This window comes from Macroventuria anomochaeta, assembly GCF_010093625.1.
Source record: "Macroventuria anomochaeta strain CBS 525.71 unplaced genomic scaffold BU25scaffold_3, whole genome shotgun sequence".
In the NCBI taxonomy this organism is placed as follows: Eukaryota; Fungi; Ascomycota; class Dothideomycetes; order Pleosporales; family Didymellaceae; genus Macroventuria; species Macroventuria anomochaeta.
This window is the reverse complement of record NW_022985364.1, coordinates 529,403-554,808: the sequence shown is the minus strand read 5'-3', so window position 1 is coordinate 554,808 and position 25,406 is coordinate 529,403. Positions and strand designations below refer to the sequence as shown.

The 25,406-nt window shown below is 54.3% G+C and overlaps 10 protein-coding genes across 10 annotated transcripts; 7 read left to right on the top strand and 3 right to left on the bottom strand.

Annotated features, from left to right (window-relative positions):
* Positions 1-157: 157 nt before the first annotated feature.
* BU25DRAFT_475265 (uncharacterized protein) lies at positions 158-1,595 on the top strand (the record flags this gene model as incomplete). The annotated part of the gene is made up of 3 exons (XM_033710926.1): positions 158-590; positions 644-1,186; positions 1,288-1,595. The coding sequence occupies exons 1-3, from the start codon at positions 227-229 to the stop codon at positions 1,593-1,595; spliced, it is 1,215 nt and encodes a 404-aa protein (XP_033566271.1). The 5' UTR covers positions 158-226.
* Positions 1,596-3,266: 1,671 nt separating this feature from the next.
* On the top strand, positions 3,267-4,020 carry BU25DRAFT_139797 (uncharacterized protein). Its single transcript, XM_033700579.1, has one exon. The coding sequence runs from the start codon at positions 3,389-3,391 to the stop codon at positions 3,812-3,814; it is 426 nt and encodes a 141-aa protein (XP_033566270.1). The 5' UTR covers positions 3,267-3,388; the 3' UTR covers positions 3,815-4,020.
* Positions 4,021-5,068: 1,048 nt separating this feature from the next.
* BU25DRAFT_487642 (uncharacterized protein) lies at positions 5,069-5,798 on the bottom strand (the record flags this gene model as incomplete). Its single annotated transcript, XM_033711297.1, has 2 exons — positions 5,493-5,798; positions 5,069-5,429 (listed from the first exon to the last, which is right to left on the bottom strand). Coding segments are annotated over exons 1-2 (381 nt in total), but the record flags the coding sequence as incomplete, so codon positions are not given.
* A 1,055-nt stretch (positions 5,799-6,853) lies between these two features.
* Positions 6,854-8,779, bottom strand: BU25DRAFT_454447 (ATP-citrate synthase (ATP-citrate (pro-S-)-lyase); the record flags this gene model as incomplete). Its single annotated transcript, XM_033709870.1, has 3 exons — positions 6,854-7,658; positions 7,710-7,924; positions 8,339-8,779. 3 exons carry the CDS (start codon positions 8,777-8,779, stop codon positions 6,854-6,856), a joined length of 1,461 nt encoding a protein of 486 aa, XP_033566268.1.
* A 1,137-nt stretch (positions 8,780-9,916) lies between these two features.
* Positions 9,917-12,216, top strand: BU25DRAFT_406591 (putative ATP citrate lyase, subunit 1). Its single transcript, XM_033705324.1, has 4 exons — positions 9,917-10,126; positions 10,187-10,303; positions 10,361-11,646; positions 11,706-12,216. The coding sequence occupies exons 1-4, from the start codon at positions 9,957-9,959 to the stop codon at positions 12,140-12,142; spliced, it is 2,010 nt and encodes a 669-aa protein (XP_033566267.1). The 5' UTR covers positions 9,917-9,956; the 3' UTR covers positions 12,143-12,216.
* Positions 12,217-12,304: 88 nt separating this feature from the next.
* BU25DRAFT_406590 (uncharacterized protein) lies at positions 12,305-12,824 on the top strand. Its single transcript, XM_033705323.1, has one exon. The coding sequence runs from the start codon at positions 12,344-12,346 to the stop codon at positions 12,617-12,619; it is 276 nt and encodes a 91-aa protein (XP_033566266.1). The 5' UTR covers positions 12,305-12,343; the 3' UTR covers positions 12,620-12,824.
* A 575-nt stretch (positions 12,825-13,399) lies between these two features.
* On the top strand, positions 13,400-15,724 carry BU25DRAFT_406588 (phosphoglycerate mutase-like protein). The gene is made up of 2 exons (XM_033705322.1): positions 13,400-14,338; positions 14,394-15,724. Exons 1-2 carry the CDS (start codon positions 13,695-13,697, stop codon positions 15,538-15,540), a joined length of 1,791 nt encoding a protein of 596 aa, XP_033566265.1. The 5' UTR covers positions 13,400-13,694; the 3' UTR covers positions 15,541-15,724.
* Positions 15,725-18,104: 2,380 nt separating this feature from the next.
* Positions 18,105-21,531, top strand: BU25DRAFT_436871 (WD40 repeat-like protein; the record flags this gene model as incomplete). The annotated part of the gene is made up of 5 exons (XM_033708974.1): positions 18,105-18,142; positions 18,191-20,654; positions 20,707-20,792; positions 20,851-21,016; positions 21,068-21,531. The coding sequence occupies 5 exons, from the start codon at positions 18,105-18,107 to the stop codon at positions 21,329-21,331; spliced, it is 3,018 nt and encodes a 1,005-aa protein (XP_033566264.1). The 3' UTR covers positions 21,332-21,531.
* BU25DRAFT_406586 (mitochondrial carrier) lies at positions 21,495-22,569 on the bottom strand. Its single transcript, XM_033705321.1, has one exon. The coding sequence runs from the start codon at positions 22,536-22,538 to the stop codon at positions 21,597-21,599; it is 942 nt and encodes a 313-aa protein (XP_033566263.1). The 5' UTR covers positions 22,539-22,569; the 3' UTR covers positions 21,495-21,596.
* Positions 22,570-23,263: 694 nt separating this feature from the next.
* On the top strand, positions 23,264-24,472 carry BU25DRAFT_325170 (WD40 repeat-like protein; the record flags this gene model as incomplete). Its single annotated transcript, XM_033702278.1, has 1 exon — positions 23,264-24,472. A coding segment is annotated over one exon (1,209 nt), but the record flags the coding sequence as incomplete, so codon positions are not given.
* Between the last annotated feature and the right edge of the window lie 934 nt (positions 24,473-25,406).

Here is a 25,406-nt window from a genome sequence, read left to right as displayed (position 1 = left end):
CTTCGTTTTCGTCCCTTTACTCAATTTCACTGGGGTCTAAGTCAAGCTACTGACCGAGGTTGTCTCGGAAGTTGCTTTCACTTATACTGATTTCTTTGACAAGGAGCCCCGCTCAGATGCTGAGCGCTATATAAGCTACCGACCCCGACGGCACCTCCCCTCTCACTTCGACACGCAGCAGCCCGTTTTTCCCTTCTCAACTCGCTTCCTGAACCAGCCAAGTACGATGCGGTGTGTGTTTCGCGCCTTCCTCTTTGCCGGATTTACAGCTCTTGCTGTTGGCAAAGCTGTCGTCCAGCCATTGACCTTCGCCGACACTTCATTATTCCTCAGTAACACATCTGCGCGGATCGCTGTGCCATTCGGCACTTTCGATAGCGTCAAGTTTTCTGAGCCTTCACTCGTTCAGACTGCTGAGTCCGACTTCGATATCAACAAGGTCGCCTCTGACGGAGTATGGGAGAAGTACAGGGCAAAAGGTTTTTGGTATGGTTGTCTATTAGATATGACGATCGAAAATGCCGGAAAGGCTATGGAAGACACCAGAACACCGCCATCTGCTGAGTCCGTCTGGCAAGGTGACTTTTGGAGTATGTCACCCATTGTACAAAATTCTACTGTGCATTCCTGACCATTAATGTAGACGACATCCGGAACTGGGGCTGGCACGAAGCCTTGTTAGACTCATTATCCAATTGCGACTTCCGCGATGGCTTGGATGTAAAGTTTAACAACAAGATCGGCACCGCTCTATCCGCCCTCGGACTCAGCCTCCTTCCACTCGGCAGTGGCGGAGATAACGAATGCTACTCGATTGAGCACGGCAACGAGGATCCAGAGGACGAGAATGGCGAGGAAGTATACCAGATTAACGGCCTCGAGTTACCCTTAACAGGTGCACATTACCGCTTCGCTATGAATAAACGAGATGGTGCGATCTTCGCGCAAGACTTCCTGAACCCAAAGACTGCAGCAGAGAAGCACATCCAGGACGATTTCCCGGAAGATCAACTACCGCGCTTGTCACGCCCTTCAGATATAATGTGGTCATACTGGCTTCGCAGCAATTCTGACCCACAAAGTTTGCACAACTACTTCGTCAACCACGTCAGGAATGATGAAACATTGCCGCTGATCTCCAGGGTGTTGAAGAATCATCAGCTGACCAAGGTGCCGTACTGGCCAGGTGTGCAGCTCGAGATGGATACAGAGGAAGCCCAAGCAATCCTAGGCAAGTCCCCCAAATCATATCACTGTCTCTCACGCACGACCTAACGAGAACTACAGGCTCTCCGATGGGCTCAACGATCGCACACTTTCTCATTCAGCACAAAGCAACTCTGGGCATCAAGAACTTTGAGAGCATCGTGATCTTCAGGGATAACTACCCGGAGACCCACCCAGGCGCGCAGATACCTGAAGTGCAGCTTCTGTTCAGGATCCTTGATGTTCCCGCGCAGGAGGTGATTGACGAGGATATCGAGATGCCGGATGCGGGGAAGGCGGAGATAAGGCGAACGGTGCGGCTACAAGGTGAGAGTGGGAAGGATATTGTGAGGGAGCATAGGGTTGTTGTTAGGTGGAATGCAGACTGAGGAGCCAGATTATTATGACTTGCAAAAGATCATGACCCCCCTGTTTTTCTAGTTACTACATACACTAGGCATACACTAGGTGGGGCTTTCGGGAGTAAGAGATGACCGGGGGCACTGGGGGGGTATATATGTGAGTGCTAGACCCTGACTCATACCTTCACCACCATTCACAGCCTTTAATCTCGCCAAGCCTATCTGCCCTAAGGACAACAATGTTTTGTAGGGGATGATTGTACTCAGAAAAACCGGGGGGTCAGTATCTTTTGCAACTCACCGACATCATTAAATGAGGTATGTTTGAAAATCGCGGTTTTGATAAGGTCTGACTGGCTCGAAGGGTTGTATACATGAGAGAAAGGCCAGACCGACTTGCTGCGTAGCTGAGGAGAAAGGCGACGAAGTAAGCACTATATCCGCTCATTGCAGCAGAAGAGCGGCAACATCTGTCCGGTGGGAGCTACGTAAGCCAAGGAATAATAGATTTGTTTGATTAGTGCCAAGATGTGACCCCTTGTGTGGCAGTGGAGGAAGGAGAAGTTGTGAAGTAGGGGAGGGAAGCAGGCCATAACGCATGAAGCGACCACAAAGGAAGCAGCTGAAAGGCTCTTTGCGTAGCAAGAATGAGAGGAAGAAGGCAGTCTGATCCATGATAGCAGACAGATTTCTAAGGACAAAACAGGAAGGTTGTCTTCTCCTTCTCCTTCTTCTTCTTCTTCTTCTTCTCCTTGCTGCGCGAGGAGCCTTAGGGCACCTACCTTTCTAGTAGAAATAGGGGATGTGTGCCAGCCTTGCATAGAATTCCTCAACTACGCACGTCTTTACACTGTTCACGTACAAGTCAACAAAAAAGTGTGCAGGCGTGGTTGGACCGCCTCTCAAAAATCAGAATCAACCTAATTTTGTACATAGCCCAAATCTACAGTATCTTACAACACACCGACACGGATCTAAACCGCCAATCTCATATACTACACCGATTCCCTCCACCCTATACTCCCACACCGTGTGTTCGCATTCTTGTTTTCAATGATACTTAACAAGTACATCAATCCTCCCGACCCCACCATCCTCATCCCCAGCCCCATCCCCAGCCTTGCTCACCTGCTCCTCACTCTCCGCTTCCATAGCGTCCTCGCTGTCGACGCCTTCGCCCGCGAGTCCAGTTCCTTTCTTGCCGTAAGCCCACCGCACCCTCGCGCTCGCTGTCTCGGCTTCTTTGGAGAAAGTCCAAGCTATGATTTTACGAATGGAGATGGAGGGCTTGTTATAGGTAGAGAGATCTTCGTTGATGGTTTTGGTGGGGGGATCGGGAGGGTTGGGGGTTTTGTGACTGAGAGGCGGTGGGACCCGACATGGATTGACGCAGGTGAGCGAAAATGACGAATCCGTGTGAGGAGTCCTGATCCTGCGCCACCTGGCTGAGGGAGTGGCCTCACTGGCTGGAAGTTCGCTGTGAATGTCGAGTGGTGACTGTGGCCGGACTTTGCTGTAGTACGTGTCCCTGAGATCGATAAATTTGAATTTGCGACTAGGGATAAAGGTTTCGGTATCAGTGGGACCGCCTTCGTCCATGCTAGTGGGGAGGGTGATATCCGAGACCTTGTTTGTGGGTGTGTCACCCACGTGGTTCTCTTCGCTATCCGCGTCGGGGGCGTTGTCAGGCTCATGGTCCTGCTCGCTTGCAGACTGGATGACCGTGCTGTCGTGGTCCGGTTGGCTGCCCTGATCCACTGTCTCAATTTGCGAGCTGTAGCCGCTGTCGGGGTAAATTCGGTGGCTTCTTAACAGAGAGGATGCTGAATGTGCATACAAATACCGCAGATGTGTCCCGACTGACCGTTCGAGCCTTCTGTTTGAGTATGGGACTTTCCTATGCTCTAATACCTTTCCACATATCAGCGGAGACTCGTACGAGAGGTAGAGGTACGGCAGTGCTTTTCCAACCCACTCTTTCCGAGATCTGTTTGAGAATGGGTCCCACTCGGGTTATTGAGCTTTTCAACGTACCCGTCGGGGTGGAAAATACTAGGCCCTGGTACCAGAGCAGTGAAAGGGTCGCCAATGTAGAGATAGGACAGAGCTTTCCCAACCCACTGTCGCCGCCACCTTTTAAAATACAGAGGATGCACCCGCAACTGATCGGAGGGGCTTATAGCGACGGCTGCCGTTCTCCTTCTGGTGCATGCGAGAAACCGAAGAAAGAGCTCTTGGGGAGCTAGTTGACGCCAAACCAGGGCTCGGTCTCATAGTTCCGAATGTTGTCAAGTAAAAGTGACGGTCGTACTGTAGGTTTCTCCCCGTGCTCGACCTCCATTGGTATGATAGTCCCTGCGTGCGAACGGGGTGCTGATACGTCTGGATCCTCTTCGACATTGTATCCCAACTCATTGTCTGGCTCGGTCTTATTGCTGGCAGTGGAATGCGTCGGTGTTTTCAAGACGATGGCACGGAGAGCTTTGTGAATCTTGGCCTGTGTCTTACGATCTTTCTTTCGGGTCGTTCTTATGTCGTGCTGCCCAGGAGGAGTAGTCACAAACGCTGCTTCCCGTTGCCCCTGCGCTGTCACTCCAGGAGCAAAGCTATCTGAGAATTGTGGTTGTTCGACTTCAAGACCACCGCTATCTGCAGGCTTATGGTTTTCTTGCAGATTATTAGTGAGCTCATCCTCATGCAACCCTTTATCCTGCAAAGAGGAATAACCCGGCTCAGATGTCTTCCGCCATCCGGCGAAAGTCTCGATTCTTCTTGGTTCGATCCGAGGCTGTCCGAATACCCTCCATGGTGGGGGTGCTCTGTCCTGGTGTTCCGGCAAATCATACCAGTCCGGAAGGCCCGTCCTCTCTCTTATGCGGTCCCGCGTCTGCTCCTCGACCTGGTACGCGGCCAGGAACGCATCGCGTGGCCGAAGTTCTGCTTTGTTGCGCAAAACCTCGACTAAAGTTCCCTTTTGAAAGCCTGGGAAGCTTATTCCAGTGACTTGTTCAGACTGCTCTGATATGTAGCGGTGGAACTCGGCTGACGTGAAAGATGATCCGTTGAAATCGAATTAGCCTCGCTCTTCTTGAAAACACAGTTGAGGAAGATGTTCGTTCTGCGACTCGATCTGCCCGATCTTCTCTGAAACTTGTTCTCAGAGCCTTCGTCAAACAAACGCATATACCGAGTCTGGAGTTCAGGGAACCATGACAAAACATCAACGGTTTCCTCACAGCACACGAAATAAGCCTTTAGAGAATCGAAAAGCTTGCATAACATAGGATTCTTGCGCCACAAGACTGTCACATGTCGCGTATCTTTGCGGAAGATTTTCGCTAGATCCTCAAAAATAGGAAAGGCATGTGGATTTGTCCTGATGTGGACAGCTCGCACCTGAACATCAGGCGGCCCCGTCGTTTTTCGAGCAATGACATATGTATCAACGGTCCCCTGGGACCTAGGAAATCTTGGTGAAGCCTGACGCTTTTCTCCTGTACATGGTTCGGACTGAGACTTCAAGCCCACGTTTTCGGCTGACTGGACCTTGTTGTCCGCAGTTGATCCGGACTGTGTTCCTACTTTTGTCGCTGTCATCGAATGACTGTCTCGGGCCAAAGGTGATACGAGGGAGGAAGCTACAGTTTTGAACCCGACAGTCTTGAGGACATCTTGAACCGTGCCGAGATTGTCACGCGAATCGACATAAATGGCGCCTATCAAAGCTTCGAAAGCCTCGGCTAGCATGTCCGGAGAAACAATGGACTCTGTCAAAACGGTCCGCTCGAGATTGATTTTGCGACCCATCTTAGCCAAGGCCAGTCGTGTTACGAGACGTTCTATCGCAGCATAGCCAGCCCACTTTGCAGATGGTCAGTATTTTTGATACTCCTCCAAAGCAGCAGTTATAGCAGCAGTACGTACGTCGAGTTCGCCCGCTCTCATACCAACTTCGACACAGAGCCAGATCGAGGACCCGGTCCCCAAGCAGCGTATGTCGCTTGTGATTCTCGATTGGCCTTCTTGCGTCCTCGAAGCTGAGCGGCATATGGTCGCCGGAAACCTTGAAAGCAGTGAGACCTAATAGCTTGTCGTCAAATCGGTAGCCAAGGTGTCACGGTTTGGGGTCTCTCCTGCTCCTGCCTGTCGTACCTCACCTGCCATGAGAGTGACTGCCACGTCACACTAGCGTTGTTTACAGCCACCCACACATATATATACTGTTCGTAGCTTCACCCAATACAACCTCAGTACAATCTTCAACTTCTTCCCTTTGCGTACAGTTCACTGAACTCCAACACAAGGCGTTGCTCAAAAGCGCCCAATTCGGCCGCCGCAAGGAGGACATCATGACAGCCACGTAATGAACGCTGATGTGCAGGCGGGACAATTGTGGCTTGAGCTGCCGTCGGTGCTTTTACTGTTTGGTCTTGCGACTTCAGTTGGGAAGCTGTCTGCTTCTGCTTCTGCTTTGGAGATGCATCTGACATGCGCGTCGTCAACCTAGGGCGAAGACGTTGAGCGAGTCTCCTCTCAGCCCCTAGCCGAGTTCGTCCCGATAAACTCTGTCGCAACAACCTCAGAGTCAAAAGGCTGAGCCGTAGGGAGTTCCCTTGCCTAGGCTTTATCTTCATGCCGGCATTGACTTTTGGGCATGTCATCTTTGCGGGGAATGACCTTCATAAGAGTCTCCAACTCTTTCAATTGGAAGCCCGATGTTCGCTGGATGGCGTTATTGCGCGCAGATTATTGACGATGCAGTACGATTTGGCCCGATAAACAAGTAGAGTCACGAACTTTGCTGCAGCAAGGCACCGACCATCGCTGTGGGTGCAGCTCCAATGAATGCTCGTGAGAAATTTTGGCAAAATCGAAATATTGTGTACTGAGAAATTGTATCTGATGCAGAAGAAGAAGAAACGTGGCGAACGAGCGATGTTTTCGTTGTCGAGACAGAACCGCGGAGAGCACAGACCACGCTGTCTATGCCACAGAAGAAGGAACGGTGGCCGCGCTCAAACAGTACTAATAGCAAGATTGGCTGTGGGCACTGGCGGACGCTCGCTTGAAGCACGACTCAGATGGTTACAGTGACTAGACATACGTGATCATCATCATGAGAGAAGTATTAAATCTTATATTTCAGAGCTGTCTACCTGATAGAGGCTCGACATAGTTTAGGCGTGAGTAACAAGTTCGCCCAAACAAACACTCCATGCACGCTCCCCAAACGTTACTCTTTGTCTAGCCATGATCCATAAGCTCCTATGTTACAAATTGCACGCTTAACCAGAGAACTCCTTAATGTCCGTTGTCTTGCCAGGGACAAGCGCCAAAGGCACGATACCTGATACGTGCATCTCAGGGCCGTAAACGTGCATGTTGAGGCCGAGCTCCTGGCCGACGTTCTTGATGTTCTTGAGACCCTCCTGGTAGTTGGGACCGGCGCGACGAATCCAGATCTGGACCTTGTGCTCGTTAAGAGAACCAGCAACTTCCCTCAGTGCACGGATGACACCCTTGAAGGTCGAGGCAACGTTGGTGAAGTTGGCAATACCACCACCGATGAACAGGACCTTGCCCTCAGGGTGCTGAGGAGCACGGAGCATGAGATCAAGGACTGTTCGTGCGTAGTGGAAAGTCTGTGTCTCTGTGGGAGCACCAGAGTACTCACCATAGTTGGCGAGCTCACTGGCGAAGCCAGCGGAGGCGATGGCGTCGGCATAGACGACGGAAGCACCACCACCAGCAACAAGGGTCCAGACGCGGCCAGTAGCGTTCAAGATGGTGAGCTTGAGGGATGCACCAGTCTTAGCATCCATCTCGGCAATGTAAGCCTCCTCCTTGCTCATCTCACGACCGAAGGGAGCAGGGAACTCCATTGGGGGACCGACGTCAACAGTAGTCTTGGTCTCCTTGGAGGGAGCAACGGGTATGCCAAGAGCAGTTGCGCTGCGAGCGATAGCCCACTTAGCACCGCACTCAAACTCAGCAGTCTGGTCGAGCTTGGCAGCAAGATCGAGGAAGTGAACCTCAGCTGAGGTCTTGTCCTCGTTGGGGATGACGACGAGAGGGTTGATCTCGAGGTAGCTGGATAGCAAGTCAGCGACGGTCATGCCTTGCGAAATGCGTTATACTCACGTGAACTGGCAGTCAACGTAGACAGCGTACAGCCTCGAGATGAAGTCGACGAGGACATTGTGAACACCCTGAGGAACCTTCTTCAGGAGAGTGGCAGCGATCTCCTCGTTCGAAGGGTACTCCTTGAGGTCGACGGGAATGAGAAGCTTCTCAGCCTTCTCGTCAACATCACCAACATCGACACCACCCTCGTGGGTGAAGAGGATCCAATCACCCTAAAGCGGAACCGTCAGCAAAGATCGCAACGTGATTGGCGCAAGCGTGCAGTAGTCACAAGTCAAATGAGCCGCAACACCAGTGCTCAGCAAGATTAAGCAAACGAAAAGGGCAAGAATGCAGGGAGAATTGGCATGTGAAAGGAACGTGCGTATCGCATGAAGCAGAAGTGGGTCGGTGTTGGTTTCCCTTCGTCCGGCCGGCGGTCAAACAAAACCAGGCAGTGCGCCCGTCTGCTTTCGAGCCAGCCTTCCGCTTCCAATTTCGCTGCAGCTTTCCGCCGAAGTGCATACGTGCGAAAATGTCTTCTGCTCGACTGCAGTCGCCGAACGTAAGGGCCATGCCCTGGACGCCCTGACCTCGACCGCAAACGAAAAGGGAAACAAACACGGAAAAATAAGAAAGAGACGTACCTCGCGCACGGAGTTGATGTTGATGTAGTACTCAGTGTCCTGGGGGTGAGGAACGAAGGGCTCGACCAAGAACTGCCTCAGGACACCGTCGACTGTCTCGACCTTCTGTGCCTTTCCTGCCCTCGCCTCGATCCACTCGCGGGCCTCCGCCCAGGGCTTGTTCAGGGCCAACAGACCGCTCTTGCCTCGCCTCTTGATCAACTGATCTGGCTTTGCAACGAACTTGGCGCCCGGAGCCAGCAGCCACGGGTATGTGACCTCGGCCTGGTCGAGCACGCCCTTGATGTCGGCATCGGCTGCGAAGTACAGCGATGCGAGCTTGGGCGGGGCGTTGTGTGTCGAGGATGCAGGCAGAGGAGTGGGCTTGATGACAGGGGCGCGGGTGAGGTGGTAGTTGAGGATGGCCTTGCCGTCGGCCTCGAGGATGGATTTGGCAGACATTGTGCAGGTGTGTCAAATGTGAAGAGTCAGACTGCAGCAGCGAGTGAGTAGGCAGCTCGTGTGAGGACGGTGGGAAGAGTCAATAGGCGGTAGAAAGGGCAGCGGCAGGAGCGAAAGATTCAGGAACACGCCGTGTGGACACCCGACGATAATTCCGAGACGACGACGGCGCTACGGCAGGGCCTTATGAGGAAGAGCGAGGGCCGGGAAGAGGTGTGGAGTGGAGGGGGGGGGACCGCAGAAGAAGAGCGCAGGCCGGGCCCTGGGTGCTGAGACATACCTATATTGTGTTTGGGGGAGGTGCACAGCGACAGCAAGAGAATGACTTGTGTTGCAGGTGGTGAGGATGGGGGAATTGGGGCGTCAGACAGCTGCTGAGGGGTTGAGCTCAGTAATTGGGAGCAGCGGTCTGATGTTTTTTTGCGTTGAGCGTCGCTCGGGGTCGCAGGGTTGATGCGCTGCAGGCTAAGCCACGGGCCCACCGTCTAGCCTGCTGTTGGCCTACCACGGACGACCCCTCCCCAGGGGTATTGGCGGACGCGCTGCGAGGAGCACGCAGTGCAGTGCAGCAAAGGAGCCCCCAACGGATCTGGGAGCAGCCCCAAAATCAGCAGGACAGCCTGCCGGCCCCCCAGCAGAGATATCAACAGCCTGCCGGACCCCTGCCTGCCCCCAATTGGCAGCATCAGCCCTCGATTGCCCCCGCTGCCGAGCTGCGAAAGGCGGTCATACAAGGTACACGGCTCCTCACCGCCCGATAGCGCCGCGCCCGGCGTTAGCCCCAACAACGCAAGAGTCGAGCAGGGACCTCAACACCGCCGAAAAGAAACACAGGAGGGCCCATCATTTCTTCGGGAATTCTCGCCAGCTCGCCCAGCTTCGCAACCTCTTCCTCTTTCATCCCAAGCCGCCCTCGACTGCTGTGCCCGCGCCCTGGCATTGCATCCATAAGGTGAGTTCGACTTCTCCTCTGCCTCCCCTCCCCCAAGTCTCATCACCCTACTGCTGCGTGCAGCTATTTTTTCGGCGCCCACACCTCCAGCCCTCACGTCAGACTGACAGCACTGCATTGTCACCACCATTACCACCATTGCTTCTGGCCGGCACAGTCACAAATACTGACGGTCGTCCCTCGTTAGACCCTTCCATTCCTCAATTGACACACGACACGGCCACGATGCCTTCCGCCGCGCCTGTCAACGGCTCTGTCCCCAACCAGGCAGGCACCTCCACCAGCGAGGGCCTGTCTGCCAACGACAACATCCGTCGTTTCGAGGCTCCCAGCCGTGCACTGACTCCCCCGCCCTCGCACACGCTCTTCCACCCCAAGACACGATGCTTCGTCTAGTAAGGACCCCGCTACTCTGCTGTATACACAGGACGGCAGCGCTAACAGCGTGCGCACAGCGGCCTGCAGCCCCGTGCCGTGCAGGGCATGCTTGACTTCGACTTCATCTGCAAGCGCAAGCAGCCCTCGGTCGCCGGTATCATCTACACATTCGGCGGCCAGTTCGTCAGCAAAATGTGCGTGCCAAGCCACTGTTTCGTAGCGTTCCATTGCAGTGCTAATTGAGTGTGTAGGTACTGGGGAACCAGCGAAACTCTGCTGCCCGTCTACCAGTCGGTCGAGAAGGCCATGGCCAAGCACAGTGACGTCGACACGGTCGTCAACTTCGCCTCGTCCCGCTCCGTCTACCAGTCCACCATGGAGCTGCTTGAGTTCTCTCAGATCAAGTCGATTGCCATCATTGCTGAGGGTGTGCCCGAGCGCCGTGCGCGTGAGATCCTGCACGTTGCCCAGAAGAAGGGTGTCACCATCATCGGTCCCGCTACCGTCGGTGGCATTAAGCCCGGCGCGTTCAAGATCGGTAACACTGGTGGTATGATGGACAACATCGTTGCCTCCAAGCTCTACCGCCCCGGTTCCGTTTCCTACGTCTCCAAGTCTGGAGGTATGTCCAACGAGCTGAACAACATCATTGCCAACACCACAGACGGTGTGCTTGAGGGTGTTGCCATTGGTGGTGACAGGTACCCTGGTACCACCTTCATCGACCACGCTCTCCGATACCAGGCCGACCCTGACTGCAAGATCATCGTCATTCTCGGTGAAGTCGGTGGTGTTGAGGAATACCGCGTCGTTGAGGCCGTTAAGTCTGGTCAGATCACCAAGCCCATTGTTGCTTGGGCCATCGGTACCGTTGCTGGTATGCTGAAGACTGAGGTCCAGTTCGGTCACGCTGGTTCTTTCGCCAACTCTCAGCTCGAGACTGCCTCGACCAAGAACAAGTCCATGCGCGAGGCCGGTATCTACGTACCCGAGACCTTCGAAGAGATGCCCGCTACCCTCGCTCAGGTCTACCAGAAGCTCGTCAAGGACGGCACAATCAAGCCCAAGCCCGAGCCCGTGGTACCCAAGATCCCCATCGACTACTCGTGGGCGCAGGAGCTTGGTCTTATCCGAAAGCCTGCTGCTTTCATTTCCACCATCTCTGATGACCGTGGTCAGGAGCTGCTGTACGCTGGTATGCCCATCTCCGATGTCTTCAGGGAAGAGATCGGTATCGGTGGTGTCATGTCCCTCCTGTGGTTCCGTCGCCGCCTGCCCAACTACGCTAGCCGTTTCCTCGAGATGGTCCTTATGTTGACTGCTGACCACGGTCCTGCTGTGTCTGGTGCCATGAACACCATCATCACCACCCGTGCTGGCAAGGACCTCATCTCCGCGCTCGTCTCTGGTCTGTTGACCATTGGTTCGAGATTTGGTGGTGCTCTTGACGGCGCCGCTGAGGAGTTCAGCAAGGCTTTTGACAAGGGTCTCAGCCCCCGTGACTTCGTCGACACAATGAGGAAGGAGAACAAGCTGAGTAAGTTACCCACGTTCATAATTTCTTTTTTTTTTTCGCAATTTCTAACGACCCCGCAGTCCCCGGTATCGGCCACAGGATCAAGTCCCGTAACAACCCCGATCTCCGTGTCGAGCTCGTCAAGGAGTACGTCAAGAAGAACTTCCCCAGCACAAAGCTGCTCGACTACGCCCTTGCCGTCGAGAGCGTCACAACGTCCAAGAAGGACAACCTCATCCTCAACGTCGACGGTTGCATTGCTGTCTGCTTCGTTGACCTTGTCCGCAACGGTGGTGCCTTCACTAACGAGGAGGCCGAGGACTACCTCAAGATGGGTGTCCTCAACGGTCTGTTCGTGCTCGGCCGCTCGATCGGTCTGATTGCTCATTTCCTCGACCAGAAGAGGCTGAGGACCGGTCTCTACAGGCATCCCTGGGATGACATTACCTACCTCCTGCCTTCCCTGCAGCAGGGTGGTGCACCGGGTGCTGAGGGTCGTGTTGAGGTTAGCTTGTAGATTCACGGAACGGAAAAAGGAAGGTTACATGCAGTTCTGGTCGCTCGATGTTTGACCTGAACAGGCGTTCTGAGCGTGGTAGACAGATTCTTTACACAGAATTGTGGGATTTGTAGCAATATCCGCTAGCTGTGGGCGGAGATACAATATTTTAATGCCATACGACAAGTACACGTACGAATTGCTCCTTGTCTTTCTACTATGAGTGACTCGATACGGCACACTAGTGCATTGCTCCTCGTCGGCGCGGTTCAAGCAAACTCTCTTAATGCTGCGAACCGGGAAGCTTGCGACACGTGTGGAGCCGTCTTTACAACAAGCATGGACAATGTTCCTACCAATAGACAGTCCCACCTCCTCAGATCGAATCTCTTGGTATGTAAATCGATCAAAACGATCCCTTCTACACACGCCCCACCCATCCTCTCAGCTCTCACAAACTCACCACGCACAGCATCGAAGCCACAACAGCCGTAAAGGAGTTGTGTGCGTATGGATGCAGGTACATCCGGGCTGCAGGGGTTGCACTGCACGTTGCTGAAGCGTGCCTGGCATGGTTTGGATGTTGCGCTATCGAATTGTACCACAGAACGTCATGACTGCAATGGAAGACAGGAATGCGCCCCAGTGTTGCTGACGGGCCACACGGATGCAAGTGTAAGCTAGAGCTCGAAAGGGCTAGTGGGCGCCTGAGTGAACTGGCGGATGGGTGGAGGGCCGACCCCAGCCTCCTCAATTCATGTTGGCGAAGTAAGTTCGTTTGTGCAGTTTGGATGACGGCTTCAGAGAGTTGGGGAGCTAAGAAGGCATGCCATGTGCGTTGCACGCGGCTTAATTTCCTGCCGTGCGACTGTGGACGAATGCACTTTTCCTATTTCTGGAGCTCTGATGTTCAGCTCGTCAACCACGTCCATGGTTAAGGCCCGTTCGCGATGGATACGAAAGAAGCGAGTGCGCTGCCGTGATGGCTGCAGCTGGTGAGCAAGGAACTGAACCTTGCGCCTGCTTGTGGTTATGAGGGAGAGGCAAGCACGGCTGTGGGTGAGAGGATGCGTGACTTGGTGGGCTGCAGCTTTGTGGAAGCCTTGGAACTACCCCGCCGCAAGCTACAGATGCAGAGCTCGAAGCTATTAGAGCTTGCGAAGCTTTTGTTCAATCACGGGAGTTGCAAAGCACAAGGCGAGCATAGGAGGGAACGAGCATAAACAGCTACATCACGACGCCATTGTCGCTTCAGACGTGCGCGTCTCAAGGTAAATCACAGCTACTGCACCTCCAGTAGACTATCCTCGGAGGTATGAGCCATTAGCGCTCTATGCCCGATGAAATCACACGGAATGGGCCTAAGCTCGCGAAGCGTGCTCTTTGTGCTGGCAGTCAGCTTCCTAGCCGGTAAGCCAGCCTGGATTGCTGCATGCGAGCTCGTGGTCTACCGAATGGATAAGTAGTCGCATTCCGTCCTGTTCCTGGCTCTCAGCCTTGTGTTGGATTTCCTCCAGACTCCAGCCAGCCGCCGCCTTTCGGGACTCGTTCGCATCACGGACTAACCACCATGTTCGCGCTCTCGCTGACAATCCTGGCCTCAGCCTGGTTTGCTGCCGGCCTGGACGATGACAGTTACCACCCTCATGGCGCGTTCGCGTTCATTCGATCGGGAGAGCGCACACCGGTTCTGACAGGTGACACCCAAGTTTTGACCGCGGTGGGTGCGCAGCAGATGTACCAACTGGGCCAGAATTTGAGAGCTAGGTGGATCGATAGCGACGGCAATGCTGGACTTGGTAGACAGAATATTGCAAATATGTCTGTCGACATCTTGAACAACGATCAAATTTCTATTCAGACGCTGGACACGCAGTACCTCGTGTCTTCGGCGCAAGCTTTCATGCAGGGCATGTACCCCCCGCATGCTCTCGGCAACTCGTCTGGACTTGGGGACTCGACAGGTCTACTTGCGGATGGCACGACTGTTCAGGCGCCTATGAATGGATATCAATATGCGACTGTTCAATCTTTCAGCCCGTTTACGTATAATTCGATTTACATCGCTGGAAGCCAGAATTGTCCTTCGGCGAAGCTGAAGTCCCTGCAGTATACGGTGTCTGACGGCTTTAAGAACACCAAAGCTGCCAGCAGAGAGACATACGACAAGTTGCAGACAAGCTGGTTCCAAGGTCATCTATTGGACGATCAGAGGTATGTCAAGTTATTAGCTCAGCGATTGGGTTAGCGAAAGCTAACAGCCCTGTAGAGATTATGACCACGCCCTTGAGATCTACGACTACCTCTCGTATCAGTACACACACAATCGCACGATCTACGAAAGGCTCACTGGCAGCCCTGTTTACACCGGTGTCTACAATGCGACGCGCTACTACGCAGATGAATACGCCTGGAACTTCTGGGGCAACACTGCATCCTCCCGAAACGACACAGACAACCAAGCTATTGGCGGCAAGGCACTCGCCGCAGAGATCCTCCACCAATTCCAGCTCCTCGTCAACGACCGCAAAAACCATAGCACATCAACCCCCGGTGTATCTCGCCCACTCACCCTCCTCTTCGGCGGAAATGACCCCATGATCAGCTTGATGAGCTTGATGCTCATGGACGCCCGCGACAAAAACTTCCGCGCGATCCCCCCCTACGCCTCCGCCATGGTCTTCGAGCTCTTCTCCACTGGCCAAAACGAGACCTTCCCGCAAAACGAAGACGACCTGTGGGTGCGGTTTTACTTCCACAATGGCACCACCGACTTTAACGGCCAGCTCATCGCGTTCCCGATGTTCAACCAGGGGCCCAGTCAGACGGATATGAAGTGGCACGACTTCAATTTGATGTTCAGCAGGATCATGATGAATACTATTGTGAACTGGTGCGAGACGTGCAGCTCGCCGGCGCTGTTTTGTACTGGTGTCGATTCGGATACGATTGTTGTGTCAAATCCGAAGGCGCAGACGAGCAGCAAGGGACACGCAATCTCACCGGCTGTTGCTGGCGTCATTGGTGCAGTCGTTACGCTCGCTGTTGCGGGCTTGCTCTTTGCGCTCGCGATGCTGGCAGGCGGGATACGCTTCCGCCGCGTGCAACAGCGCCCGAAATCCGAACTAGGCGGTTTCAAGGGCTCGAACAAACTCGCATCTGATCCCGATGTCGCTAATCTATCGAAAGGTGGCGCTTTGCCTGCTGGGGTTGTGGGTTTTGGCGCTACGAACACTGCTGCTGGTGCGGATGGTAGGGCGAGGCATGAAAGAGTGGGTAGTTGGGAGCTCAGGCAGAAGGAGTTTGGGAACTATAAGAGTGGGGATATGGGGGAAGAGTTTCCGAGTCCGAGGGAGAGCTTTGAGCATATTGATACTGTGGCCAGTCGGCCTGTGCAGCCGAGGGAGAGCGTCTGAGGTAGTGAGAGCGAGAGTGAGTTTTCTTACAGTCTTTACGATGTTACGAATATGACCTGGGTTTGGGATGGGAATTTGGAGCGGGAGGGAAGAAATGGATGTACTACGGCTTGACCTTCACTTCGATACGATCATGATACCCGGCTTCGAGCCTTCTTGTCTCTTACTTTACAATATACTACGGCACTCGCTCAATGGCACAATGATTTCGATGAATGCAATGAGACACAACCTTACAGAGTGACTGTTGAAGTTCTTGCTATGTAGTGTACAGAACTCTTCTTTGAAGCCTTACTAGCTCTCTATCAGATCGTCTGCAGTCCTTTGCAGAAAGACGTTTCGTCATATCGATCTTACTCGCTCCTACTTCTACTGTCTGCTGGATCCTCAACCCAGTCGTGGCCTTTCCCTCCGCATTATTTCATTCTGAATTGCCATATATATCTTGATCTCAGCTGCTCTTCCATCAAAATAGCTTCAGGACCCGTAGTTCGATGGGATAACGCTCACACCTTGCGAACTCTGTCGGGAGCTACCGCGGCGTTGGTCCTGGCGTAGGGAGTCTGAAACAATACAGGGCCTTATCTGTGTTGGTAACTTGTGAGATTCGTGTTCGAATCGCGCCGTGTCCAAAGTTTTTGCCCGTGTAGAGCTCTTATGTGTGTGGTTGGCTGTTACCTTCGCCGTTATATCCAAGCACGTTTACTGGCATCCCTGATAGCTGTGAGCTGCGAGTAACTGGAGAAGTCTAGGACACTGAGATTGGGCAGAGTTGCGCGTTCGATTCGCTCCGCGTCCAACTTTTTTGCTGGGCAATCTTGTTTCCGGGATGTTTATGCGCTTGCTGGGGGAGGGAGTCACAGGACGGGTGACTGTTTGTTGTTGCTGCCTTCCTTTTTCTTTCCCTTCCATTCACTTCCTCTCACCTCACCACATTAACTGCCAACCTTACCACGAACACAGACCCGACAGCTGATGTTCCGCCATGGCGATCTATAGCGAACGCACGCACTCAGTGAAGCTGGAAATAATGCCCGCAGAGAGATTGGTAAGTACGCCACAATGGCTGAAGCGCGTAGCTGACCGGACTGCAGCGCAGGAACTGAAAGTATGCCCTGCAAGAGCCGGTAAGGTAGCTCCTCGCAACCTTTGTAGTGATACTGATGTCTTGGAGGACAAGGACCACTACGTCATATTTGACTGCCCGTTCTACAAGCACCTAGCGCTCTACGCCAGCGAGCAATGTCGACCATTCGTGGAGGATGTCTACGCCGCCTTCCCGCGTGAGATTCGAGACATGACCTGAAAACACATCCTGGATTGGAGCCATGTGGACGTCCATACCGCAAAGTCTCAGCTCCTTAGCCATCCCGACAATCCTGAGTATGACCATGGGAGAAGGAAAAGTCATCCATGGCTTGCCGCCGAAGCTTTCATTGGGACCACATGCATGCAAAGAATTACTCGAACTTCTTTACCGAAAAGCCTTCACCACGTTCTGTACTTCTGGGTAGAGCCTCTACCTACTGTACAACGTTGTAGAGGCAGACAGATTTTCTACTGGGGTTCTGCCTGCGCAGTTCCTCTGGAGCTTCGAACCAACTATCCGCGCATATGACTATCAGCATCTACGAGATCCAGCGTACAGGCCTGATTCTTGGAAGCGACCACCTTGGAAGTCATGCTTCTTGGCTCTCCAGAAGATTCCAAACCTACCGGGCTTTGACTTCAAGCTTGAGGTCAACAGTAGCCGTCTCCCTCTCAAACATCTTGGCCACATGCTGGAAAGCTTTCGGCCGATATATGTCCACCTCTGTGCCGTTGGAGTAAGGGTATGTCTGCAGTACAGCTATCGATATCCAGGAAAGGGATTCTATTTCAGTACTGAGGCGTGAGCACGAGGCTGGGCTGGAATCAGAGTCTAACCAGATGAGCCGGTTAGGCCCCAAAAATGGCGCACTCCGCATGTTTGAGGGCTGCGTGCTGGCGACCCCACCCTTCTGTGCCATGGAGCCGGGTGAACACAGAGTTCTGTCGAAGAAGCAATCTGCAACCCACATGTTCTGTGTCGCAGGGTGCGTCATTTACCGGTGACGTAGTGCTATGCCGAGCAGCAACAACAAGCGGCCGTTAGCGATCTGCGTGCGTTGCCTGCTCCCCACGCGATGTCATCTTTTAGCGATCCCGTGGTTAGCGGGCGGCGGAGGTGAACCTTCGAGTGAAGCGCGGCCCAGGGCAGGAGGGACTTGGCCATCACCCGTCCGGCGCCCTCGACCTCGACTGTCTCAAGACTTGCATTCGTCCACGACACTCGCTGTTCATTGCCTGCCTGCCTGCCTGCCTGCCTGCCTGCCTGCCGTCCCATGGTAAGACGAGACTAAGCGCAGGGTATGGCAAGAAGCGCGCGGAAGCGCATCAGCTATGGTGGGTTCCCCGGCCGTTGCATGTCTCTGCGGTGTCTCCGCCGTTGCAGTGTCTCGCCATACTACCGTTACCGTAAACTCTATTGACGCGCACAGTGCTACCGCTGGCCAACTCGGCGGGCGGCCACAGGCTTGGTGTCAATGGCCTCGCTGTCGACCCCCAGAGCTCGACGCTGTAGGTACCCGTCGGCGGTGCACACACATCCCCAGCTAACCCAATGCCCCAGCTACTCGGGCGGTCGAGACGGCGTGATATGCGCCTGGGACTTGGGACTCGACCTGATCAAGGCCGGCGAAGACGAGCGCGATCCCTTCGCCGACCACCATGCCGCCGACTACAAGCCACCGCCGACTCAATTCCGCTCCCAGGTGCAGGCGCACACCCACTGGATCAACGACCTTGTCCTCGCCAACAACAGCGCCGCCCTCGTCTCCGCCTCGTCCGATATCACTGTAAAGGTATGGCGCCCGGCCGCCCACGAATCCGTTCCCCCAGAGACCATTGGTCTGCACACCGACTACGTTAAGCGCGTTGCCTCGCCCGGCCAGCACGAGAACTGGGTGGCGTCAGGCGGACTGGACCGGAAGATCAGCCTGTGGGACCTTAATGGCGGCGGCAGGAGGCTGGAAATTCATGTGGGTGAGGACGACAACTCCTCGGCCAAGGGGTCAGTCTACGCCCTGGCTGCTACACCGAACATCATCGCCAGTGGTGGACCTGAGAGCGTCGTACGTGTATGGGATTCTCGAACGGGCAAGCGCATCACCAAGTTCGTCGGACATACAGATAACGTGCGCGACATCTTGGTTGCGCAGGATGGAGAGACCATCTTGACAGCTTCGTCCGATCAAACGGTCAAGGTGTGGTCCATGACGGCCGGTCGCTGCATGCACACCCTCACCATGCACAACGACAGCGTATGGTCGCTATTCTCCGAGGATCCTCAGCTCTCCGTCTTCTACTCCTCCGACCGATCTGGCACCGTCGCGAAAACCGATGTGCGCAGTTGCGCTGAATGGGACGAGGGTCTTTCCGTCGCCGTATGCCAGGAGCATGAGGGTGTTGGCAGAGTCGTCAGCGCCGGCGACTACATCTGGACTGCAACCTCGAGCTCCAGCATCAACAGATGGAGCAACATCGACACCAGCGCAGAGGTTGAGCTACCGGAATCTTACAGGTGGCACCGGAACAGTGTGGCCACCACACGTTCACGCTACCCGTCGCCTCCCGCATCGAGCCCACCCACCACCGGCGCCACACCGAAGATACCTGGGAAGGCGCTTCTACGCATGTCGAACACCGCGCCCTACCCGCAACTGTGCACTAAAGACCCAGACGCGTCGACACTGGCCAGCACGCGGAAGCCATCAGAAGCTCTGACGACAGCAGAACATGGAGGTATCGTTCCCGTGAGAAGCGCGCCAGACTTCTGCATCGAAGGTCAAAACGGACTCATGAAGCACCATCTCCTCAATGATCGCAGGCGAGTCTTGACTATGGACACAGCGGGAGAATGCATGCTATGGGATCTGCTACAATGTGCCCCGATCAAGTCGTTCGGCAAAAGGCATATGGAGGACGTGCTACCGGAGGTCAACACACAAGAAAGCGTTGCACATTGGTGCGCGGTCGACACCAGGATAGGGACCTTGACATGCGTGCTTGAAGAAAACTACTGCTTCGACGCTGAGATGTATGCGGATGAGCTGCAATTGGAAGAGCAAATCGACTTCCGCGAAGATCACAGAATCAATCTTGGCAAATGGATACTGCGGTATCTTTTTTCGAATCTCATCGACGAGGAGATCAAGCGCGATGAAGTCTATCGAGCCAAGCGTCTGCAAGAGAAGCAGCAAGAAGCGCAGACGGGTCGACCGACGAACATTGAGATGCCGAATGTCCATATCAACGGCTGGAACGCTTCGGGGCCTACTTCTGGCTCTACGCTGAAGGGCAATGGCTTCCACTTCCCACACACACCTGGTGGCATGGGCATTGGTTTGGCGACTCCCCAAATACCGCCTCACAGCGCAGGACGAGGGTCACATGGCAACGCGTACCTGACACCGACAAACGAAGACAGCAACCAGCTTGAGCCCACTAAGTCACAGCGAAGCTCGACTCAGGATGGCCAGGATTACTTTGGAGCGGCTTCGACCAACGGCAACGGGAATGGCAGGCCTGCGGAAGGCGCGATAGAAACGAAGGAAGAGACTGTGTCGTCACCTACTGCAGAGGATACGCCATCGAAGAAGGGCAAGGGTATGTTTGGCAAGAAGTTCAACATGGGCTTCAGCAAGAAGATGTTCGCCACTGGCACTGCCATCGCCACTGAGGCACCCAAGCCTGTTGTCGATGAGAAGGCGGATGACAGCGATTCACGGTCCACGAAGACGAACGGAAAGTCTTTCGAAGACAACTTCTTCGGCTCGATACAGCGGATACGGCACGGCTACGAAGAGGCCTTGGGTACAGGCGTGACTGACTTGGCTTCCGCGATTGCGCCTAGCTTGCCCAACGATACGCCTGTGTTGAAGCCTCCCGCTATGACTACGATCCTCATTCAGGAAGACCGTCCAGGCTCTGGTGGTGTTGCGGATCTGTTTGAGGGCAAGGTCGCTACGCTGGCTCTACAGGCCGATCTCATCGAGAAGGCTGCGCCTATGTGGCTTGGTGAGGTATTGTTGCGCGTATGTACTGTGATTAACTCTACGGGACATCTTTGCTAACTAATTGCCATAGAACCAACTTCCACCGAAGGACATTGTAAAGGTGTCTTTCGTCCTCGAACCATACCAGAACTCGCTTCCTGCCATATCAACAGATGGGTACGTCACGTTCTTCTATCTCATACACCCACGACATTGCAATACTGACGACATCTAGTAACAACCGCCTCAACGCCAACCGCATGCTGCGCGCCCGCAAGATCCTTGGTTATGTGGCTGAGCGCATCGAACCTGCCCCTACGAAGGAAGAGCAGGAGAAGGAAGAAGCAGAGGGCACAGCGCTGCGACCGCACGAGTACCTCGAGCTCTACTGCAATGGCCAGGTACGCCGGAACTCATTTCCCCATCACTATCTGTATACTGACATTGTACAGCTTATCGACCCACGTATGACCCTCGCCTCGATGCGCGCCCACGTCTGGCGCGGCGGCGGCGACGTCCTCCTGCACTACAAAGCCAACGGGCGCAAGGAGATCAAACAGCACCCCCAGCATCCCGGACTGCCATTCGCGGTGCAGCAAGGCGGTCTCTCATCGGGTCTAGGAAGCAGCAACGTGAGTGAAGGCAAGCCGAGTAGCGAGGCAGGTAGGAGTCAGCATTCAAGTCAGGGCGACAGGAATGCTGCATTTGGCCCTTGAGGTAACTTGGAGGTGGCCACGTGAGCACGAAGCATTGGCGGGAGTTGGATATGGGAGTTGGAGATTTCTCGACGTTCCTTGGCTGGCATTTTGGATTGTATATAGCGAATGGATGTGGGGTCGTATACACCCTGTCTATAAGGGGTGGTTTCTTGGATATGTAGTCGAATCTCGTCGACACTTTAGATCTATCTTACAACATTTCCCCAGATTCTCATCCACCAGTAATGTACTCGCCACCACGTCCATCCATCTACGCTTGCGGCTACGCCTCAGCCTCTCCCCCCAACAAATTACTCGCCCACTGATAGCTCCCCAAGAAAATCGCACCCCCAACACTAATCCACCCGACCCTAGGTCCTATCCCCGCGAAAAACGCCCGCGGCCCACTCTCCCTCAAAATCCTACTCAGCATAGTGAACATGGGCTGTTTCTCCTTAGCCAGCATCATCCTCGTCTTCAGCACATCCAGCGGCGTCGTAAACGCCGCGGCCACCGCGCCCGCCGCGCTCCCCAGCAACCCGCCTTCCAGTCCAGACACTTGAGAACGACCGGTTCGCGACTGCCGCCACCGCTTGAGGGATTCCCAGAGCGGGAATTGGATCACGGTGAAGGGGATTTCGCGGATAATGGTTATGCTCCAGCCGCGGTATAACTCGCGCCATACGTGTGCGAGGCCGTGTGTGCTCCGCTGGTTTAATATATGGGTGAGAGCGGAGAGCGAGGACGGGTGTTGGCTCGCCTGCGCGCGCTGCTTGACAACCTCCGTCGGCACGCGGACCGCGCACGCTGCCACTTCTGCCAGACTCGCAGCCAACATGTGCACACCCGCTCCACTATCAACTTCCACCGTATACTCCTGCCCTGAGGCGTTCCGCGCGGTCGTTGTGCGCGACGCGAACTTGCGCTTGACGCCGTCGTAAGTTATGAAGAAGAGTGCGGCGCCTGGTGCGCTGCCCCAGAACGCGGAGCCTACGCCCTTGTACATGCCCTTGAAGCCACCGGATGCGGTGAAGCCGGCGGAGGATTGGAGGCGCGTTTTTAGAGTATCGAGAGGGAAGAGAGACATGTCGACTGTTGTGCCTGCTAGGCCGCCGGCCTGGGGAATGTTAGCTTGCTTAGATGTATCAAGAAAGAATAGACGGGGAGAATTAGCGTGTAAAGCTCCAAGGAATCCGGAGAGAGAACTGTGGGCGCGCAATGGCATTATCAAAGCTCATGTTGAAGCTGTCATTGACGTGCGACCTCAGAGGTTGCGCGGCAGTCCTGTAATTGAAGTTTCGAAGCAATTGGAATTAACGTATGACTAAAAGGAAAGACGGAGCTTACCAACAGCGACCGTATATACGGCGACTCAACCCATGCCTGTCTGCGCTTGGGTTCGAGGACACTCATGGTGGAGTGGGAAGGTGAAGCTTGAGCTCGATCGCCGACGTCAGTTCCGAGATGGAACTTTTTGGGAGTCTGTGCGTCAGCCCTATCAAGTTCACGCGATGGCACGCGACTTGACACCAAACACGACTTTTGAGATTTGAAGAAGAGAAGAGGAGCAGAACCAGAGCAGATGGAAAGATTGAGTGTTGGTGAATGATGAGTGCGCCTGGATTGACGGTGCGATGTCTGGCGAGCACAAGAGTCGCAGACGCACGGCAAGGGACGGATCGAAACAGGCAACGAAATGTAGAATCCCATGATGAGGCTATCACTGAAGAGCGACGAGTGAAAGAAGGATTTAGGGATAGCAAGGGCAGTAGTGACTGTGCTGGGGATTTTGAAGATGAGAACGATGACAGCCTATATCACGAGGGGTTTGTAACACCAGTATCATCAGGATCATCAGGCTCAAGCGAAGAAAGCGACTTTGAATCAGACAGTAGCATTGCCGGCTCCAGGATCTCAACACCTGTCAGACCGCTTGCATCAACGAGCTGCATACAGGAAGCGCAACTGTCGCCAGACGGGACATGTATCTTCACCTCCGATTACAATCGCGCGTTCTCCGTCTATCCCATCGGTACTGACATACTCGAATCGACCGCTACACAACCTCTGAAGATGTATGCTCAATTCCAGTCTGCAGATCCCATCTGGGCGTTTGCGGCTAACCCTCTGTTCAACTTGCAGGATTCCAGCAGTACGCATGTACTTGTCAGTCGGCGGGACAGATACATCACTCTACATAATGCACTCTGGGATGTGTCTGGCGCAAACACTGGTCCAGAATCGCAAAGCTCTCCTGTCGACATCCACACACCTCTGGCCTCCTACAAGCTCATCAACCACCTCAACGAAGCCGTCACCGCACCACTCAGCCTCGCTTATTCGACTTCTGGAACCCACTTCTTCGCCGGCGGGCAGAACGGCATAGCCATCTTCAACCTGACCAACACAGACGATCCCATCCACACCATTCCCACTATCCCCTCCAAGCGCAACAAACTCAAAGGCGGCGGTCGCGGCTTCAAAGGCTACATCTCCGCGCTATCCGTCTCACCGCCGACTACCACCTCTTCAGAAGGCCTCCTAGCCGCAGGCGCACGTACACGCTACGTAGGCATCTACGACTGCATCAGCGGCAGTGAAGTGACGCACTTCTCGCTCCCCGGCACCGTTGACGGGAAGAAAGTACGAAACGAGAACGTAACACACATCATGGGCGAAGGGGTCTCAAGTCTCAAATGGAGCCCATGCGGTCGGTACTTGTACGTTGCGGAGCGCCAGTCCGATGTCCTGCTCATCTACGATGTGCGGAACTTCTCGCTTGCGCTGGGGTACTGTGCAGGAAGGAAAGCACTTACGAGACAGAAACTGGGGTTTGATGTGTGGAATGCTGGGGCTTCACCTTATGATGTTGAGAGCATTGCGCATGAGGTCTGGGCTGGTGGGACGGATGGGAAGGTGCGGGTATGGAAGGATCCGTACATGAAGGATGGTGCTGTTGAAGCGGATGAGGTGGTCGAGGTTGGCGATGGGGGTTCGATGCCGATTGTCAGTACACTTGTGCACGTGGCTGGTAGTCTGGCGGTGACTGCACGTGGAACCCTAGAGGCTGGGGAAGGTACTGCGGAAGGGGGTATCAGAAGAGGTGGGGGCACTAGACCTAGGTTCTCCGAGCTAGGTTGCCTTGATATTCTTGGGCTATCCGGTTACTGAACACCTCCACGACGGCTTTAATCGCAATGGATGGCACACAAGCCTTAAATTGTCGCTGCCGTATCAGACTCTGGACACGCGACACCCAACGCTACTGAAAAGCTCCTGTCAGCTCAAACGCCTCGATATGTTGCGCCTTCCGCCATTTCCTCTACCATCTTCCCAGCTCGCTCATACAAGCCCTCCAGCAAATCCGCCATGGCGTCGACAGGGCTCTCACAAAGGCAAGGGTTCACCTGCAGCAGTTGCCATTCATTGTACATTTGTGCGGCGGACTCGGCCGTGTACATGATGAGGCGCGCTTCGTACTCGTAGCCGGTACCACCATGGATCTTGGAAATGATGACGTCGTACTCGCGATCCGCTGACTGTTGGGCATCGAAGAGAGCGCGGGCTTCGCCTGATGTTGGGGTGAGTAGGAGGCACACAACGCCATATGAACTCATACTGACATAGGATGAGGTCTTTGAGATCTTTTATGAGCTTGATGCTCGAGAGCAGATTTGACTGGTCTGTGGCGTTCATATTGGTGAGTGGACGTTGATGAAGTAGTGCTTTCCTCACACGGTGGGAAGTCGCGTACACATCAGCACCAGACTTGCAAGTCACTCTCACCCCAGCAATTCAGCAATGTATTCACTTTCACCGTTGGAGTTCATTCAAAACCAAGCACAAGACACGACGTAGCCAGACTCTTCCCCAGTCTGTATTGCTTGCTACAGATACGAGGCGGCTGCGATTCACTGCCAAGGTCTCTTCGTTTGGACCTTGGTGCTCATATGGCACCACCGGCTTCTTCGACTCGTTTGATGCGCGTGCGTTGCCCAATGTGCGCCTTCACGGACGTACTAGACGAGCACGCTCGCATCCCTCTCTCGAATATATATGTGCGATTTAGCTTTCTGCAACTGCGCTCTTCAGG